The sequence below is a fragment of the Montipora foliosa genome, chromosome 3 (genome assembly GCF_036669935.1).
Source record: "Montipora foliosa isolate CH-2021 chromosome 3, ASM3666993v2, whole genome shotgun sequence".
Taxonomy (NCBI): Eukaryota; Metazoa; Cnidaria; class Anthozoa; order Scleractinia; family Acroporidae; genus Montipora; species Montipora foliosa.
The window spans coordinates 6,387,562-6,404,712 of record NC_090871.1 but is presented as its reverse complement, the minus strand read 5'-3'; the positions used below and the strand labels follow the sequence as shown (position 1 = coordinate 6,404,712).

Genomic DNA, 17,151 nt, shown 5'->3' with positions numbered 1-17,151 from the left:
AAAAAACGACGGAGTCTGAATTATGTCTAACAGTTTCGACTAATAAATAGCAGCTTTATTTAGGACGGGAACTTTCCCACGCCGCTAAAACTGATTACTGTTGCTGTTGCAAAAGTACGTAAAACAAGGCATGACCTACAACGATGTACAACGACCTAAAATGATCTACAATGACCTACAGTGAGCTACAATGAGCTACAATGAGAGCTCTAAAATAATCTACAATGACATACAAGGAAGGGTTACGTTTTTTCAAACGTTGGCCGTGTAGCACTTATATTTCTACTAACTATTAGACTTAACTATTAAACTGTAATGTGAAGTGCTAGTTTTCTACCCATATGAACCATGTGAGCGTTAGCCCTACTAGTGGAAGTGGGCCCACTCAACGCAAGGACAGATAAAAACTCTGACCAGGGCGGGAATTGAACCCACGACCTTCGGGTTAGATCACCGCTGGTCTACCGAAGGAGCTACAAGGTTTCAATTCAAACCCAGGTCAGATTGTTTCTCTGTCATTGTGTGGGCCCATTTCCACTAGTAGGGCTAACGCTCATGCACATGGTTCATATGGGTAGAAAACTAGCACTTCACATTACACTGTAATAGTTAAGTCCGCTACAATGACATACGATGAGCTACAATGGCCTAATTAAATGACTTACAATCAAAGAGAAAGACAAAAGAAGATCAGGGTGAAGAGTTTGGTGAGCGAAAAACATCCATTGTGCGTTGTCACGCAACGCTTTTAGTCTATTGCGCGATTAACCCATATGATCACAGCAATTACGCATGTGGCCTTGAAGGCGAAAATAAACAAAAAAGACCCTTGGATGGTTTTCCTTTGATTTAAAGCTTAATTGAAAATGTACACATATCAAGGCTTTGCTTGGCAACAATAAAATCTTAATTAGAGCAGGAAAAAATAAAGGGAAGATCGGCGGGTCTAATTTGCAGGTTTCACCAATACAGAAAGTATCCTAAACATTCTTAAAAGCTAACCTTAGGCCAAATTAGGCCTAAACAAAAGTTTTTAGGCCTACGGTTAGCTTTTATGAATGTTTAGGATACTTTCTGTATTGGTGGAACAATGACCTGCAACCCGCGACCTGCCACCTACGACCTGCAAATTAGACCCGTCGAGAGAAGATGGTAAATTCTTACCACAATGTCTTGTTTGGTTCAGAGTGCACAATGAGAATTTTCAACTAGCACAGCAACGAGGTTTTGATTGGTTCAAAGTGCAGAGTGGAATTTTTTTAACCTTTGTACCGCAAATATGCTTGGAGCTGCAAATTATTTTTTACTTTAGCCCATTACAAGTCATTAGCTAATTTTAGCTTATAATGTACCTCATTTTAGGTCATTGTAGATCACTGTAGGTCATTGTAGGTCATTGTACCTCATTGTAGGTCATTGTAGACCACTGTAGGTCATTGTAGCTCATTGTAGGTCGTTGTAGGTGGTCATTATAGCTGGTCATTTTAGGTCATTCCTTGTTTTAGTAACTACGTGAAAAAGTACCGGGGGAAAACATTACATTCCTTTCTTTGGGGAGAAATCCGAGGAAGAAGGTCTTGTCGAAGCCATTCCAAATTATGGAAACCTAAAAATGTAGTAGAAGAGGACATTAATCTCGTTCCCACAAAAATGTGTAAAACGTGTTGCTTGCACGATGGTATTCTGCACGATGGGATGCACTCTGTAAAATCCGACGTGTCGTTGAACGCCGGCAATTTGCATGAAAGCTAAGTACGATGAAGTTGAATTAACGCTTAAAAGCGCTTATTTTTCTTATTTGATTGAACATGAGTTATACTTTTTTTGCTGTGGTACTTACGTAAGCATTCAGTTGTGGCATAGTTCTCTGACCATCTATGATCATGTGAACTCGCAAGGGAACGAATAGTCCTTGTAGAAGGAAAAACCCAACCACCAGGAAAAGAACGAACAACGGCAATGCGCACAGCTGCTGTACGATTCTGGAGAACCAAGGGTAGGTTATCAGTCAAAGACGACAACGGGGGAAAGGTGCTTTATTTTGAGGAACGGCGAATGTTAAGATCTTCAGAGATAAACAAAATAGTCGCAGTGGAATTTGACCGAACCAAAGGATCTGGCGCAGCGAAGTTGGCTTGTGTTCTCTTATAGACGAGTTCACGCTCTTGATTGCATCATGGGTAATCAGGGATGGCGGGAAATTCAAAGGTTTACATGGCAATTCAAAGCAAAATAAACTGTACATGACTACTTTATAGACTTTCGCCTTCATAAACCAAACAAATAAGCTCATGTTCACAACTGTGATGAACTAGACTTGGTATCCCTTCTTTGGAATTCCTTAATATTGCTTTTTTTTTGTCTCCATACATTCTCTGTAATTTTGTGCCCTTCCAATTAAAGGAAATGTATGGCAGAAACTCTTGTTAATAAAATAATTTCTTTAATAGCCATTCTCTCCAAATTTATTCTGCCGCACCTTTGAGCGCATATCTTCTGCTTTGGAAAATAAAAAACCCGAAAGTGCACATCATGAAAAATTGTCATCGTTTTGACCTTCCTTGCAAACCTTTGAATTTCTCTCCATCTTGCCCTGATTACCCATGATGCACTCAAGAGCGTGAACTCGCTTATTGGAGCCAATTAGACTCCAAGATACCAAATAGATTTAATGGATATGGGCCGTAAAGGAACTGTTAAGAAGAATGGTCATTTCTACAGATACGTGCTTACTGTGATTGGCATTTTTAGCAGCTCTGTTTGGCTGCGCCCTTTATCAAGGAACTCTAGCAGGGTCGTTTCCAAGGAACTGAAGGAGAATGCGACCTCAATAAGATGGGTAAGGACGGAGTCAATTGGGTAAAACAGCTCCCTCTGTACAGAGCTCTCGAGTCTCACGCATTAAGCGTGAGTCTCACGCATTTCGATGCAATCTCACGCTCTCACGCCGACACGAGCATTTCTCACGCATAGGCACTTTTCTTGTAGGGAACTCTACCTTTTAAGCCTTCAAAATTGCTCATGAATTCCGAATTCATTCCTTCACTGGCACTGAACTTCGGCCAATGTTCCATCTGTTCGTGTGCTACCAATGTTCTTATTTCTTCAGCATTTTCACCCGTTAATATATGATTTATAGGCCGATATGTTAGCTCAGGCTGATCATGAGAACATGGGCCCTCTTGGCAAGCAGCATGAAAAAACCAAAATGACGGACTCGACGGTGCATTACCAGCGATATGAGAAGTGCAAAATTCAAACATTTTTCGGGGGGAGCATGCCCCCAGACCCCCCTAGAATTGTTTGGCGCCCCCGGCACAAGAAACACAGGACACTTGCGTCTTTGGCGCAATCTACAGCAAGCATGTCACTCTTTGGAAACTTTAAGACTTGAGAGCTCTGTCTGTACCAAAACACTCTTGATAATGACCCCAAAGAAGTAATTGCTTACAAAAGAATATTCGAAACATATTTTGCACGAATCTGTAGTAGCTTCAGAGAAAGCGGATTAGATAACGAATGTGTTCCTAGCTTCGAGAGAATTCACCCAACTGGAAATGACGTTCCCAAAATGCTTCTTAAGTACGAAAGCAAGCACAAAAAGCGAACGATATGACAAGCGTGCTATGTGTACACAGTGTCGCTTAAATCCACCCTCTGTCTATAGCGTTGGAGAAAAAGTTTGGGCCTAAGACGAATATCACGGAACAAACGCAATGTCATAGAGGCTCGTATAGAAAAACGAAACAACAAGTTGAATCCTATAAGGTTTCATACACTTCACCACTATCAGGAAAGAAGGAAAGCAAATGGGTTCCTGTAGATGACATCGCAAGGCTCCGATTCAGTGTCACATTCCTGACAGTCGATCACGCGTGCAAATCGGATTTGACCAGATCTCGCCTTCGCTCACCACAAGAGATCTGCGTACGAGATTAGTACTCGGATCCATTAATTGATGGGTGTCGGTGAAGAGGTGTGTCAACAATATCGACGTCCAACACAAAACGGGTGGAAGAAAGGAAAACAAATCCCGTTTCTTTTTTTTTCAACAATGGTCGAACGATAATTGGCACTTTTATTCAACGAAGACGAGCCTGCGAGCAGGTTCTCAATGGTTCGAGGTACATGAAGACCGTGACTGTGTTGTCAGCTGCGGTTTCACAGTTAGTGGCCACGTCTTCACAATATCACAACGATTGCTCTTTCACAAATATAGATTTTTAAAGACTAAAATCAGTGAGAATAGAATTTGTTCCACGAAAAGTGCGGACAGAGAAGTAAAAAATAGAAATAAATACGGCTTATCTGCTGAATACCCCTCCACTTATTTGCACAATAATAACATCTGTTGTATTCTAACTCGTTCTGAAGGTCGCTTATAGCAATGAAGTCGATGCGAAGGTCCAAGTTTTTCATCAAATAGAATCATGTTTTAAAACTGAATTTGTTTTTTCTATTCTTTTAAAAGTGCGCGCGGAACCAGCAGAAGCGATCCATTCACTTTCTCTTCCTTTGACTGGAATTTTTTTCATGATCACTAAACAAAAAGTCTACAATAAACCTTAATACTACCTTTTGCTAAAAACAAAAAACCTAAAAGCCTACCTATCTCCTTTGCTTCGGGATTTGTTTTTGAACGAACGAACTACGGTAATAATAGCACTTGTCGACTTCGTCTCAAGAGTCTTTAAATCATGGTGTGGGCGGAACATTCTTCTACTTTGACAGATCTGGTATACAACACTCTTAAAGCAAATAAATAACGTTTTGTTGATTAACAATTGGAAGTTTGTGTTCTTTCGGTTTGAATAGTCCTTTGATCTTCTGACTTGTGTAAACGGGCTGGACGACGGCATCAATCTACAAACTTCCAATTGTTAATCAACAGAACGCTCTTTATTACTACAAGTGTGGTCTTTGTGATGCAGACTGTGTCAGCTTCACGAGTCCTCACCTACATCAGCGTGTGGAGGAGCATTAGCGATCAACAATCGGCAATCATGTACAGGCTAGCAAGGATCCGGAGACCATCAAAAGAAGTTTCAAGATTTTGAAGAAATGTCAGAGTAAACTCGACTGTCTGATATTTGAAATGGTTTTTATTCGCTCGAACCGTGAAACTGAACCTAATTAATTAACGTTTATTGTCTCTTTCGCTCTTTTATCGTATTGTTTCCATGTAAATATATCAGAGTTTTTGGTCAATACCTCATTAGCATTTTTACAATTGGTTATATTAGCACATGCTAAATTTTATCTTTCAACTTCAAAAGTGACCGTTGGAACGGTTGAAACGTCGTTTAAAATAGCGTTAATTTCTGTAGTAAAATCCGTTTCAAACAAATTGGAAGGACTTGTTTTTAACAGCTGTGAAAGATCATATACCGGTAAAAGCAGTCCATGATACTAACTCTCCTCCTTGGATAGATGGCGAAGTACGTCACTTGTTGCCCAAGAAATACGCAGCTTTAAAAAAATTTCGCCGGAGCAAGACCCCAGAACGTAAGGGAAAATTACGCGCTTTGAGTCAAAACATTAAGTATGTAGCTCGCTCCAAACATCGACAGTACTTAGAACAAATTGAGAAGTCTTTTAAAGACAACCCTAAACAATTTTGGAGCTACCACAAGGTGTTTCTAGGATGTCGGTCTGGCACATGTCCGGTGATCTCATACAACGGTGTGACAGCTAAGGAACCTGCTCAGAAAGCAGAACTTTTTAATTAGTATTTCTGTTCTGTTTTTCTTCCCGCAGCCTCTAATGTAAACAGGGCTGAAATTAACATATCGCCAAAAACTGTTATGGAAATTTCGCAAATAGAAGTGTCAGTTAAAGAGGTGAGAAATTACTTGAATGGACTAGACACCTCAAAAGCATGTGGTCCCGACGGCATTCCAGCTCGACTACTAAAACAATGTAGTGAACAAATAGCTCCCAGTCTCTGCGCTATTTTTAACAACTCTCTTAGCAGCGGCAGAATTCCAAGAGAATGGAAATCGGCAGATATAACACCCATCCACAAGAAAGAATCGAAAGAGCCAGCTGATAATATCATATCAAAATATGATTAATCGTAAACTAAATTGGGGCCTGGTATATATTCACCATTGACCCTATTCCGGAATACGAATACGTGGATTGATAATTTAAAACGTTATATCTGGCGTTTTGAAGCAACAAGGATAATAAAGATATGTTTAAAATGTTTAAAATAGCATTTTAGCAGTTGTTTGACAATTGTAATGTAAATGTCCGTAAAAACAAAGGATTTCAAAATTCCTATTCCGGAATACGTTCAATCCAACGCACCCTTAGTATATAGTTAGAGAAGTTGTAGTATTTTTCTCCGTAATCCTGTTCTGCTTCTGATAGAGAGATCGCATTATATTCAGAACTACTTGGAAATGGGCTACTGATACTAGTAAATAAATATCATCGATCTTTAGTGAACAACGAGAGTACAATGATCCGTCATCGTCGGTCTTCAACAAGACCGAGGCAAGGTTTTGTGAATTCAAGCATTTGCATTTTTCAGCGATGGACCAAGAGCAACAGAAAATTCGTGTCAGTTTTCTGAGATTTACATTGTCAATAACCTAAGTCCAAGTTTGAGCATAAGCACTTTTCAGCCTTGGAATCCGAAAATCCTTCTTCTGTTAACAGCTAGACTGTCGCCCAAAAAATCCTGCGCCGGCTTGAGATCCCAAATAGAAGTTTTTATCATGACAAGAGAGCGAATCCCTGTGCCCAATGTTAATTATTTGACTGCGACCATACAGTATCCTCGGTATAACGAACGATACTCTTTAATTAGCCTGGCCAAAGTTGCAGTAAAATGTATGAAACAGAACAAGGATGACAATCCTTTAATCCTGCTACTAAGCTAGAACAACTTCACAGTTACAGTAACAGCTCATTATAAATACAAACACTGACACTATCGATACATCTACAGATCCGCTCCATCTTCTTTCTCTTATTAGTTGCATCAACGTCTTTATTTTTGAAGGCTTCTCGTGGTAGAAGGTATAAGTAGCCGGAATTTCCAGTCTAAAGCCCTTGTTTCTCCGTTTGGCAGCCACTTCCACTGAAATTTGCCCTCCGTGTTTTAAAAACAAGTGAAATATACTAGGAAGAAGTAATCGTTCAGATCCTAAAATGCTGGGTAGCGCAACGTAACACATGAAAAAACAATTATTAATTATATACCTCGATGTAACGACCATTTTGGTTGTTTTTCCGCAAATTTGTTATATATAACGAACCCTCTATATAACGAACCAATTTCCCCAGTTGAGTTTCCACTATACTGTATTGCGAAGGAGCTTTTATCTCTTGCTCCCATCAATAACGTGTCGTCCGTGAATAACCACTCCGTATGACAGAGAGCTAATAATAGAATTCAAATAATTTTCATCTTAAGAGGGTCTAATATAGACCTTTTTGCAGATACGGCGGCCATTTTGATTTCTATCGTTTCGAAAGACATTATGGGATGTTCAGGGGACAAATTAATATGTATTTGTCCCCTGGGCATCCCATAATAACTATTTGAAACAATACAAATAGAATTAGCCGCCGTATCTGGAAAAAGGTCTTATGGGCGATTCGCTTTCTTAAGTTATTTACTCTTTGGACTGTATCATTCTTCGGTGAACTGTATTTCAATTGTGTTGATGCAAATAACCCCCAAAATAAACTGCATTATGGGATTGGCGAGAATAGCGAATAGGTGATTCTTTAAAATAATTAATTTCTTCGTCTGTCATCTCGACAAAATCGCTTGGCGGCCATTTTGAAAAAACCGCCTAGGTGATTATCGCATAATAATCACCTCAAGTGCAACCAATCAGCTCAGAGAATTTTCAATAATCACCTATGTAATTATACTAAGATTCCCTTGATCATGATCATTGGCTGCTTTTTTTTTAAAGGAATCTTGTACCAACACATCCTTCAAATGTTACTCCGTCTGGCATTGTCTTTGATGATGAAAATACTATAAAAAAATTCGTGGAGATCTAAACACTACTTTGAACCATTGTATTATTAGCGACCGATTTCAAGAGAGAATCTGTAAACAATTAATTTCAACTCGACAGGTTATGTCTTAAGGCCCCTCTGTCTTAATTTTTCTGGTCGCGATATGTTTACTCCGATGCTTAAGTGGATAATATGATTTTGATTGTAAATAAGACTTTCATAATCTTTATTATTCGTGACCCTCGGCATACGTCTGTTCGGTTAACTCGTCAACACCGGGTGTTTTTGAGCAGAGGGTCAGAATTATGTTATTGAGATTCTCTTCCAACATTCTCTCCAAGAAAGTAGAGGGTTTTCCTATACGGGTCCAGGTGGCTTCCCTTTTTCTTTACCTCACCCACTTGCACTTTTTTATGTGTCCGATTCCCGAAAACCGATTGAGAAACCGTCGGAGCCTGTCGCACGCCAAATCTCCAACATTACTACCTCCGTCAAAAAACATGGCAGAGATCCACTTGTGCGAATGATAAAATAAGCGAGAAACTTTAAGGAACACATTCGTTGATGTCCGTATTTTATCAGTCAAACCGTTTTCTTTATGTACAACTGATTTCTACTGGCTTTTATTACTCAGGTGTTCTACAAAAGGCTTGAGTCTTAACTTGAACACTTCATCCTTCGTCGTCGTCCTTCCTCACTTACGGCCCCTTCTTGAAATCTTTTGTCAGCGTTAACAACATTTTTGCTCCGGCTGAGCTCGTTTACTAGAGCCCCGTCCACACGTATCCGAATATTTTTGAATCCGTGTATTCTGAATGACTTAATATAAAAAGCCATTTAAGGCTTCTAGAACATGACTATTTTATAAGTAGTAAATAAATGAGAACAAAAAGTGACAAAAAAGACTTCAAACAGCGTTTTCTACTTGTAAAATAGAAACAAAGAACAATATAGGAATTAAAACCTCAGTAATCTTGCGAAAAAGTTGGAAAACATGTCTTGGTTCGTGTGGGATAATAGTCAGTTTACTTATGTATACAGGAGTGCTCGCAGTGCATATCAAACGACTACTTTATGAAATACTTGTGTCATGGTGACGAAAACTTCAAATTCTCACACACAAACCATGTCTGCGTTACCATTATCAGCAACGCAACGCTTTGAAGCTCCGTCAGCGGCTGATTCTTTGTCACGCAATTTCTTCAATCCTTCTATCCAGCGGTCGTGAAACAGTTGATATTCTGCTATCATGTCATCGAGTTTTTCGCGACTGCTGTTGTGGCATGGATGAATTTTAACTTTGTCATTGTTTATTGAGTACGTCCCTGTCGGAGCAACTGACTGCATTCGCTGGTTTCCTGAAAGAGAGATGCGAAATAATTATAATTCTGCAAGCTCCGTACACCTCTGCATTTAGTACCAAACTGTGACTTATTCACAAGTAAGATGAATCAGACTTCAGGAATGAAGATCGAAGGCAGCACAATTGCAAATAAAGCGGGATACTTTTTAACATGAAACTAGCAATTTCCGGCGGGTCTAAAACAAGGGTCACTTTTCACGGGTCACTCATTGCAGTTTACTGTTCTACCTTTTTGAAAGTAACCCCAAACCCTCAATTTGGCTAACCCAGGCCTAAAAACCAACTTCAGGCCTAGAATTAGCCAAATTGAGGGTTTTGGGTTATTTAGAAAAAGGTGAAAACAATGGCCTGCAACGAATGACCCGTGAAAAGTGACCTGTGTTTTAGACGCTGGCAGCAATTTTTAAAAGAAATTAAGTGAATTGCTGCGTGAATAGAATCACTTACTGTAACGATGGAAATGTCGTTTATTTATTAAAAAATATAACTGATCACTATATTGTGGAAAGTACGTGTCTATAGGAATAAACAAATTACCAATCGTCAAATTTCCCAATAATAAGAAAAGATACTGTTACTTCAGACCTAGGTGCAAAGTTAACAGAAAACTGCGGTGAATGAAATGAGATTTATTTCAGTATCTATGGTGGGGAAAACTTCGAATGCTTCTTTGCAGAATTTGAACCTACGTAGGTAAAGGTAAAGTCGCGCTCGAGCAAACCGTAGGGCCCATACAGCCGGAGCTTATCACGGTTTTATCGTAGCATGAAGCAAGTAGGAGAATTCCCCCCCCCCACCCCCCCCCCCCTCACCCTAGGATGGGATGCTAGTCCATCGCTGGTTACCCACCAGCAGTATATTGCCTGTACCATTTATACATCTGGGCCGGGTTGCTCGAAGCACAGTTAGCGCTAACCTCTTAACCAACGGTTAGCGCTAACCAGGCTTCGAGCAACCGACCCCTGGGTGGTAGAGAAACAATTTAAGCCTCGACCTTTCGATTACCAGTTCGGATGCTCTACCCCTGAGCTATAGGAGACTCGTAAGTTGCAAAGCTGTAGGATCGACTCCTGCAAAGGAGGACTCGGGGTTTTCTGAGTATCCCCGAGTCCCAGCTTCTACGGGTCTCCTATAGCTCAGTGATAAAGCATCCGAACCAATAATCGCAAGGTCGTAGGTTCGACTCCTGCAAAAGAGCACTTGGTTTTTTTCCGATCATCCCCGAGTCACGATCGATAATTAAATCATTTCATGTAGAACTACTTACTTAGTTTAGGGCGTCTGCAAAAAAATTCCCACGAAATGCCAACTAAAAAGAATGCCACGGCCAAGCCCAGAATAACATATACAACCAGGTCAAAAATCTCTTCTTGATAAAATAGTCCTTCTGCTGCCTCTAACTGTTGATTTTTATCGTCAATTGGGTTCTGAAAATAACATGGAAATAAATGCTGCAGTGTGTGATTGGGATGTTTGCGGATTTTTTGATTGATAATCAGAGAGGAAACGACTATGCCACGACAGCATTAGAGCGGTTTTCGATTGAGTGTGATTGGCTTCAAAACGTCGCGTTGCATTCTCAGCCAATCACAGGTGAAAGCAAACAAGGCGCGAGTCTCCTGACTTGCTCGCTCGTCCTTTCCCGCGCTTTCCCTCGCTTTAGCGCAGGCTACATGTACGATTGGCTAACTGCGGTGTCAGCATGTTTTGTGATTGGCTGAAGAGATAACTTAAGATTACGTTTAACAGCACTGGATTACTGGTTTAATTAAATCATTGTTAATAGACCTAATCGGTTAACTCAATGTCGGACCCAATTCAAATCTCCCGGGATTAAGATTCTTTGTGCATTGTATTTGCATTATAATGTAGCACATGATTCATATTTAAATGATATGGAAATACCTGGAACAAAACGTTTTATTCCCAAAGGATTTGAATTGGGTACAACATTGAGTTAGCCGATTAGGTGTATATATGAAGATGGTTCTGAAACTCGACGAGTTTCTTTGTTTTATATTTTTGTTCGCTGTCTTTGCCCTGACCATGCACAAACCACCATTTTTCTAAAAGAGCAGGCAATCAAAAGTCTCTATTAATTTATTTAAACTTAGTTGTGTACCGAGGGCAAAAGATTGTTTATTACACAAAACATGAGAATTTTATTCCAGAAAGCTCATTTGTAGAAATCTATACCCTTTATTTTCACATGTGAAAAAAGCCTACACAGCCAATCAGAATGGCGTGCAGCTCTTTCACGTGTTGAAGCATAACCAATCAACGATTGCGTAAAGGCCTTTCCAAGCCACTCGTGCATCTCGTGCAAATCGTACTTTGTTATTGAATCAGACAGTGACTACATTTTTAGTTCAGCTCTTTATTTCCTTGATGTACATGTACCGCGATATTTTCCATTGCTATTAAATTTGCATTTGGTTCTATTGTTAGTGAGTTTTTGTTTCTAATCTGCGTTCAGAAAACTATTTCAATGAAAATTCTCGTCTTATGTGTAGTAAACAGCTCACGACAGAGAAAGTGCTTTATACGAGGTTTTATTCACTCGTTGTTTGTGTCAAAAACCCTCACTCGCTGGTACCTCGCTCTTTCGGGTTGTTGACACAAACAACTCGTGAATTAAACCCCGTACGCCGCCCTTTCTATGACGTAAACTGTATTAATATGTTCACGTCAAGTTCACATAAAGCGCGAAGTCACCGTTCTTGATTTTGAAGTTCCAGGGTTTCAAAACCAGCCCATCTCTATGAACTATGTTTAAACCGAACAAAAGAAATCGTTTCCTCGGAGAAGAATTCAATTTCATGAGGATTTATTACAGAAACCAGTTTGGCCGCGGTTTCTTTGCTAATGGCAACAACATGGCCACCCAAATGACACGTTGAAGGGAGAGTGATGTAAACAAAAAGAACATTTTCTAGAATACATGATCTAAGGAATTGAAAGTGATCCAGTTGAATAAGAGTTTATAGAGTATCGTTCTGGTTCAAACCATACCTTGATATAATTAAGAAAAGACCGTTACCTGAAAGACATGACCTGAGGAAGAAAATATAACTGTGATTTGCGCAAGCATTTATAATTTATCGTAATAGATGCAATCTTACCTTGAGACGGGCAAGGTTTGAGGATATGATTTCAAACACCTCTTGGGGATGGTCACGCAGGATCTTTCGAACACACTTTTCAAGCTTTGAGGAATTCTTTGCCAACACCACTCCGTAGATGATTTGATGATCGACGTATCTTTCGATCATAATTGGTGCTTCTTGAATGAGGTTAACCGTGGTTAAAACGTAGTTATCAACCAATGCTCCATCGATTTCGTGTGCCAGGAGAGCTTGCGTCATTCTAAACACGTGAGGAAAAACTGAAACAGAAAAGCACAGGAACTTTCACAATTTTTATTTAAGAACACAAGGTGGGAGTGATTGACAGTCACGTTTGTACAGTCAGATATACACCTGGCCCAGTAGGAGATAATGCCGCTGGCCGGTATTGGCGATAAGATCACGTGGTATAAATATATCAGCGGGAAGGACCTAAAATAAATATTACAGCATTAAAAATTTTAGAAACCCAACTGGAAAGCTTTGTTGTTGGTTACAATGGATGTTCCATTTAACTCAAGCCCGTTCGCCGCCCAGTGATTGCGATTTTACGCGCCAAAATTCAAAAATGTGGCCGTGAATAGCCTGGAAGTGGTAAGACCTTTCAAAAGTTGTAAATGGAACACACATTTCCATCGGAAAGTTTCCAACCGGAAAACAGGACTACTTTTTCAGAAGTTCCATTTATTCCGGAAATTTTCCAGTGGAACGAACCAAAAAAGTGTGTTCCATTTTTGGCTTAACTGCAGTGAGATTTTGTCTTGGAAAGGTATCAGGCTTTTGGTGATATAGAATTTTCGAGGAACTTGAAAATGGTCAACATGTCAACCTCAAATCAATGTTTCTCCATTCTCTTTTATTTTCTTCAATCTTTCTAGGTTTAGTATTATACTAGTAACCACATGTCTTTTCAGGGGGGCTATTTACGTAAGATATCTACCATGGCACTACAATGATACACGGTACCAAAACAATATCGTGTATTGATAGGGCTACGTATTAGGCAAAGACAAGTTGAATCTGCTGAAAAACAAAATGCAGCTCAGTTGACAGTTATGGAATAAAGCACTGTGTTACTGCACTCAGTCTGAGGTCGCTCAATTTCACTCCTTCCTCTCCCCATCTGATGTACCTCATTGGAAAGCTTGTTCTTGATGCCATTGCAACTGAGAAGCCCTTAATAACATGCATAAGTGGACTATGGAAAGATAAACATGCAGGTTTTCCTCTGCAAGAACTTGTAGCAGTACCGATGAAACATTCAACCAATCAGTTCGCACTGAATATTCGGAAGCTGTGAACGCGCGTTACACGTTTCAACCCTTATGGGTTTCTGGTACGATCTGTCACATCACGAGCTATAGTACGTCTGTGATTTCTAATTTTAGCGTGATTCCTATTCGCTGGCTTTTGACAGTCGACTCTGAAATGGCATCTTTCCCTTTCCGTTGGCTTGCTGAGGATTTGCTTGTTTTCTTTTAAAACTCTTCCGATTCAAGAAAAATTAATTGCCTAACTGGTGAATTCGACAGTAGATTTCGCTGGAAAAACCCATATCCCTCTCATCTCTTTGTGATTCATGGGATCAGTCGGTTTTTGAGGTGAAATTAACCGTGGAATTCACTTGTTAGGTAGCGAAGAAAATGACATAATTAAGCAATATCCGGGAAAACCAAAGAGCGGACAGTTCCAAAGCCTTTTATTTTCACTAATCCTACAGCCAGTAAAAATAAACAAGCCGGAAGCTCCACTTTTAGGCTATTATTATTATTATTATTATTATTTTATCATTATTATATATACTATATATATTATTCTTATTATTATACTTATTATTATTATTATTATTATACTTATTATACTTACTATTAATATTATTCTTATTATTATACTTTATTTCTGTGATGACTGAAACTCATATTCTCACATTTGTTTGGTTCTAGTCAGTTTCAAATCAACCCAGTGATTACCTTTCATGTCCGCGTTCATAGTGACCCCAAGCTTGAACTCTTCGCTTCCGTTAACAGCCCCAAGCTACGATGAAAGAAGTACCGAGGAAATTAAACCACGGGGCAATACCGCATCTAACATAAAAAAACTCGCGAGGTCTCAAGGACGTTAAACAGTAGACTGCAAAATGGTCCTCATTGGTAAAGAGAATATGATCGTTTTACAGTGTATTTAAGAATTTCACCAGTGACGTCTCCGTGACCGCGATTTGCCGAATCGTCTGAGTTGTTCTGAAAAGGCGTTTTTATAGCGATTTAGCACAACAACTGACTTGCAGAGTTACCTTTGAGCCGTGGATTTTGAAGCCCTGCGCTGCACTGGCAAACAAAGAGGTGGTAACAAGGGCTGAAAATATTGAGACGATGATAACACCAGCGATAATGCATAAGATGCAAAACACGCGGCCCAGAGGTGACTTTGGCGATCGGTCACCATACCTGTGAGTGACAAACATACATAACAACGCATTAAATGCTGGTGAGCAGAGTGAAATGACCATCCCATTAAACCAATTGGTTCATTCCATCACAATCAGCAAGTTAGTCGCTTGGGGGCCTTAAAATGGCGCATGATTGTAGACTTGTCCTACAGGCTATATATTCGTAACAGTGACAAAAGAACTTAGGCTCTGAAATTTCCATTTAGCCAAGTAGTCCACAGATATTTAACGCACCAAGTAAGACCCTCCCTGAATATGAACTCTAAGAGAACGTTTCCATACCCCATTGTTGTCAAGGTACCCAAAGCCCACCAGAAGCCTTCCCATGATCCTTGAAGAAATGGTGGTGGAAAATCTTCCGGGTTACTGGTGTGGTCCTGGAAACAGCAAAACACCATAATCATCAAATTCAATACATTTACTATACTTGATGCAGGTTTTTATGGCCAATTTAAAGACTCAGTTGTTTGATAAACGAAAATTCGCCGTCGTGTTCTCACATAATGAAAAAGTACTGGAAATTTGTGATTTAACACAAGAGAGGGTGAGGGGATCTTTCTTGAGCTTTGAGGCATGCTGTGAAAGTTATTTTGGTCTCACGCCCATGGTCGCGCAGTCAATCATCAATTACAACTAACCAATCAGGTGCCTTTCTTAAAATATGACCACGGGTTGAATTTCAGAAATGAAGCAGTCGGAGAAGTTGCCTCTGAAAAAGTGAGCGAACAGAAATTCCGGGACTATCATTCCCAAAATAAGATGCAAATTCAACGATAAGAGCCCACCCAAGTTTCAAAAAGTAATGAAACTCACCAAGAACCAAATGATAATTCCTGAGAGTAAGGCTGCAACTAAAGAGAAAACCACCAATGGCCAGGCATTGGCTACCGTTGAGATCAGAATGTGAGTCCTGGTTTTGTCGTGTTGTTCGTTGTGATGCAAAAGGATGACTCGAGGTGCAGTAACTACGCCAATGAATGGCCGGTCCCTTGGGAATGAAAAGAAAAGTTAACGATTTAAAAAATTTGCGTTTCTTTGCCTTTTATGACCCAATTAATAACTTCTTACTAACCGAGCTCGAAGGCCGTACTGGGGAATATTGGCCCGAGGTCGTGGCAGTACGAACCGAGCGCAGCGAGGTCCGTACAAAAACGACCGAGGGCCAATATTCTCCAGTACGGCTCGAGCTAGCTCGGTTAGTAAGTAGTTTATTATATGGCTTTTTAATTACCTTTTGCTTTGTTTTTGCAAGCCCGAAATCAGCCCGTGGATTTCGGGAGAATAATGCCCTACAATTCAGTCACAATTAGTAAATCAGAGCGCACGTTATATCGGCTACAAACACAAGCCATATAATAATGATACTTATTTAAGTGCCAAGTGTATTTAGCATTGGCACGCATTGGACACTGTACACTAATCAATGCAAATTAAATCAACTCAACTCATATCAAATTATAGGGTGGTTTTGAGGAGATGGAAAAACCGGTGAACCCGGCCGAAAAATCCCTCTCGAAGCAGAACAGAGAACCAACAAATTCGACCCACAACCACAACCCAAGTCTGGGATTGGACCCCATCAATGCTGCAACATTGCTCCACATTGCTCCTCTCTGCATGTTGTTAGTTAACTAAACAAACGTACAGAAAACTGATCCCACGGAAGTAACGCTGATGTTATTGATCTTATGGTCAGTTTTACTTTGTCTCACGAAAAATGGAGCTTTCTTCCTAGATAAAACTTTTTGCCTTTGCGTTTTTTAGATGGGAGCACTTATTTTACATGAGGTTTATGAATTTCCTGGCTAAGGCAACTCTGGGAACTATCACGGCACTTCCTATTACGGGGTCGAAGATGATTGTAAAGTGAGATTACAGATGTGCTGTCCACTTAAAAACCAATCTCGTTCCCAGATTCATCGTTCCCTTGACCAGCGGCCGGGAAAGAAACACTCTGGTCAAATCCAAGAAAGATCATATTTTGATTGGCTGTTGGAAAACGGTTTTATTTCCTGCCATTTAACCGGATGTAGAGTTTTATGCGTCAGAAGCTATTGACCCCAGCGAATTGTACATTATATTCTTTAAAGCCTCATAATGAGCTTTTTTTTGGAAGAGCTCAGCTTTTCCTAACCTTTCGAGAGCGTAGTCCCATGCGTCGTGGAAGTGCTTTACGTTAGAGGAAGAAGCCGTATTTCTAAAAGATTGACTTCCATGCATAGTCAGAA

At 40.0% G+C, this 17,151-nt stretch overlaps 2 protein-coding genes across 2 annotated transcripts in view; both read right to left on the bottom strand.

Moving 5' to 3' along the window:
- LOC137996603 (uncharacterized) overlaps positions 1 to 17,151 on the bottom strand; it is a 171,460-nt gene that overhangs the window by 72,151 nt on the left and 82,158 nt on the right. The gene's annotated exons all lie outside the window — the stretch shown is intronic.
- Positions 8,691 to 17,151, bottom strand: part of LOC137994432 (uncharacterized) — a 13,485-nt gene continuing 5,024 nt past the window's right edge. Inside the window, exons 3-9 of the mRNA XM_068840003.1 lie at positions 15,737 to 15,911; positions 15,206 to 15,300; positions 14,768 to 14,921; positions 14,445 to 14,508; positions 12,472 to 12,734; positions 10,617 to 10,776; positions 8,691 to 9,344 (exon numbers count right to left, since the gene is read on the bottom strand). Of these exons, the coding sequence (XP_068696104.1) occupies positions 9,100 to 9,344; positions 10,617 to 10,776; positions 12,472 to 12,734; positions 14,445 to 14,508; positions 14,768 to 14,921; positions 15,206 to 15,300; positions 15,737 to 15,911 (1,156 nt within the window). The 3' untranslated portion in view covers positions 8,691 to 9,099. The remainder of the gene's footprint in view (positions 9,345 to 10,616; positions 10,777 to 12,471; positions 12,735 to 14,444; positions 14,509 to 14,767; positions 14,922 to 15,205; positions 15,301 to 15,736; positions 15,912 to 17,151) is intronic.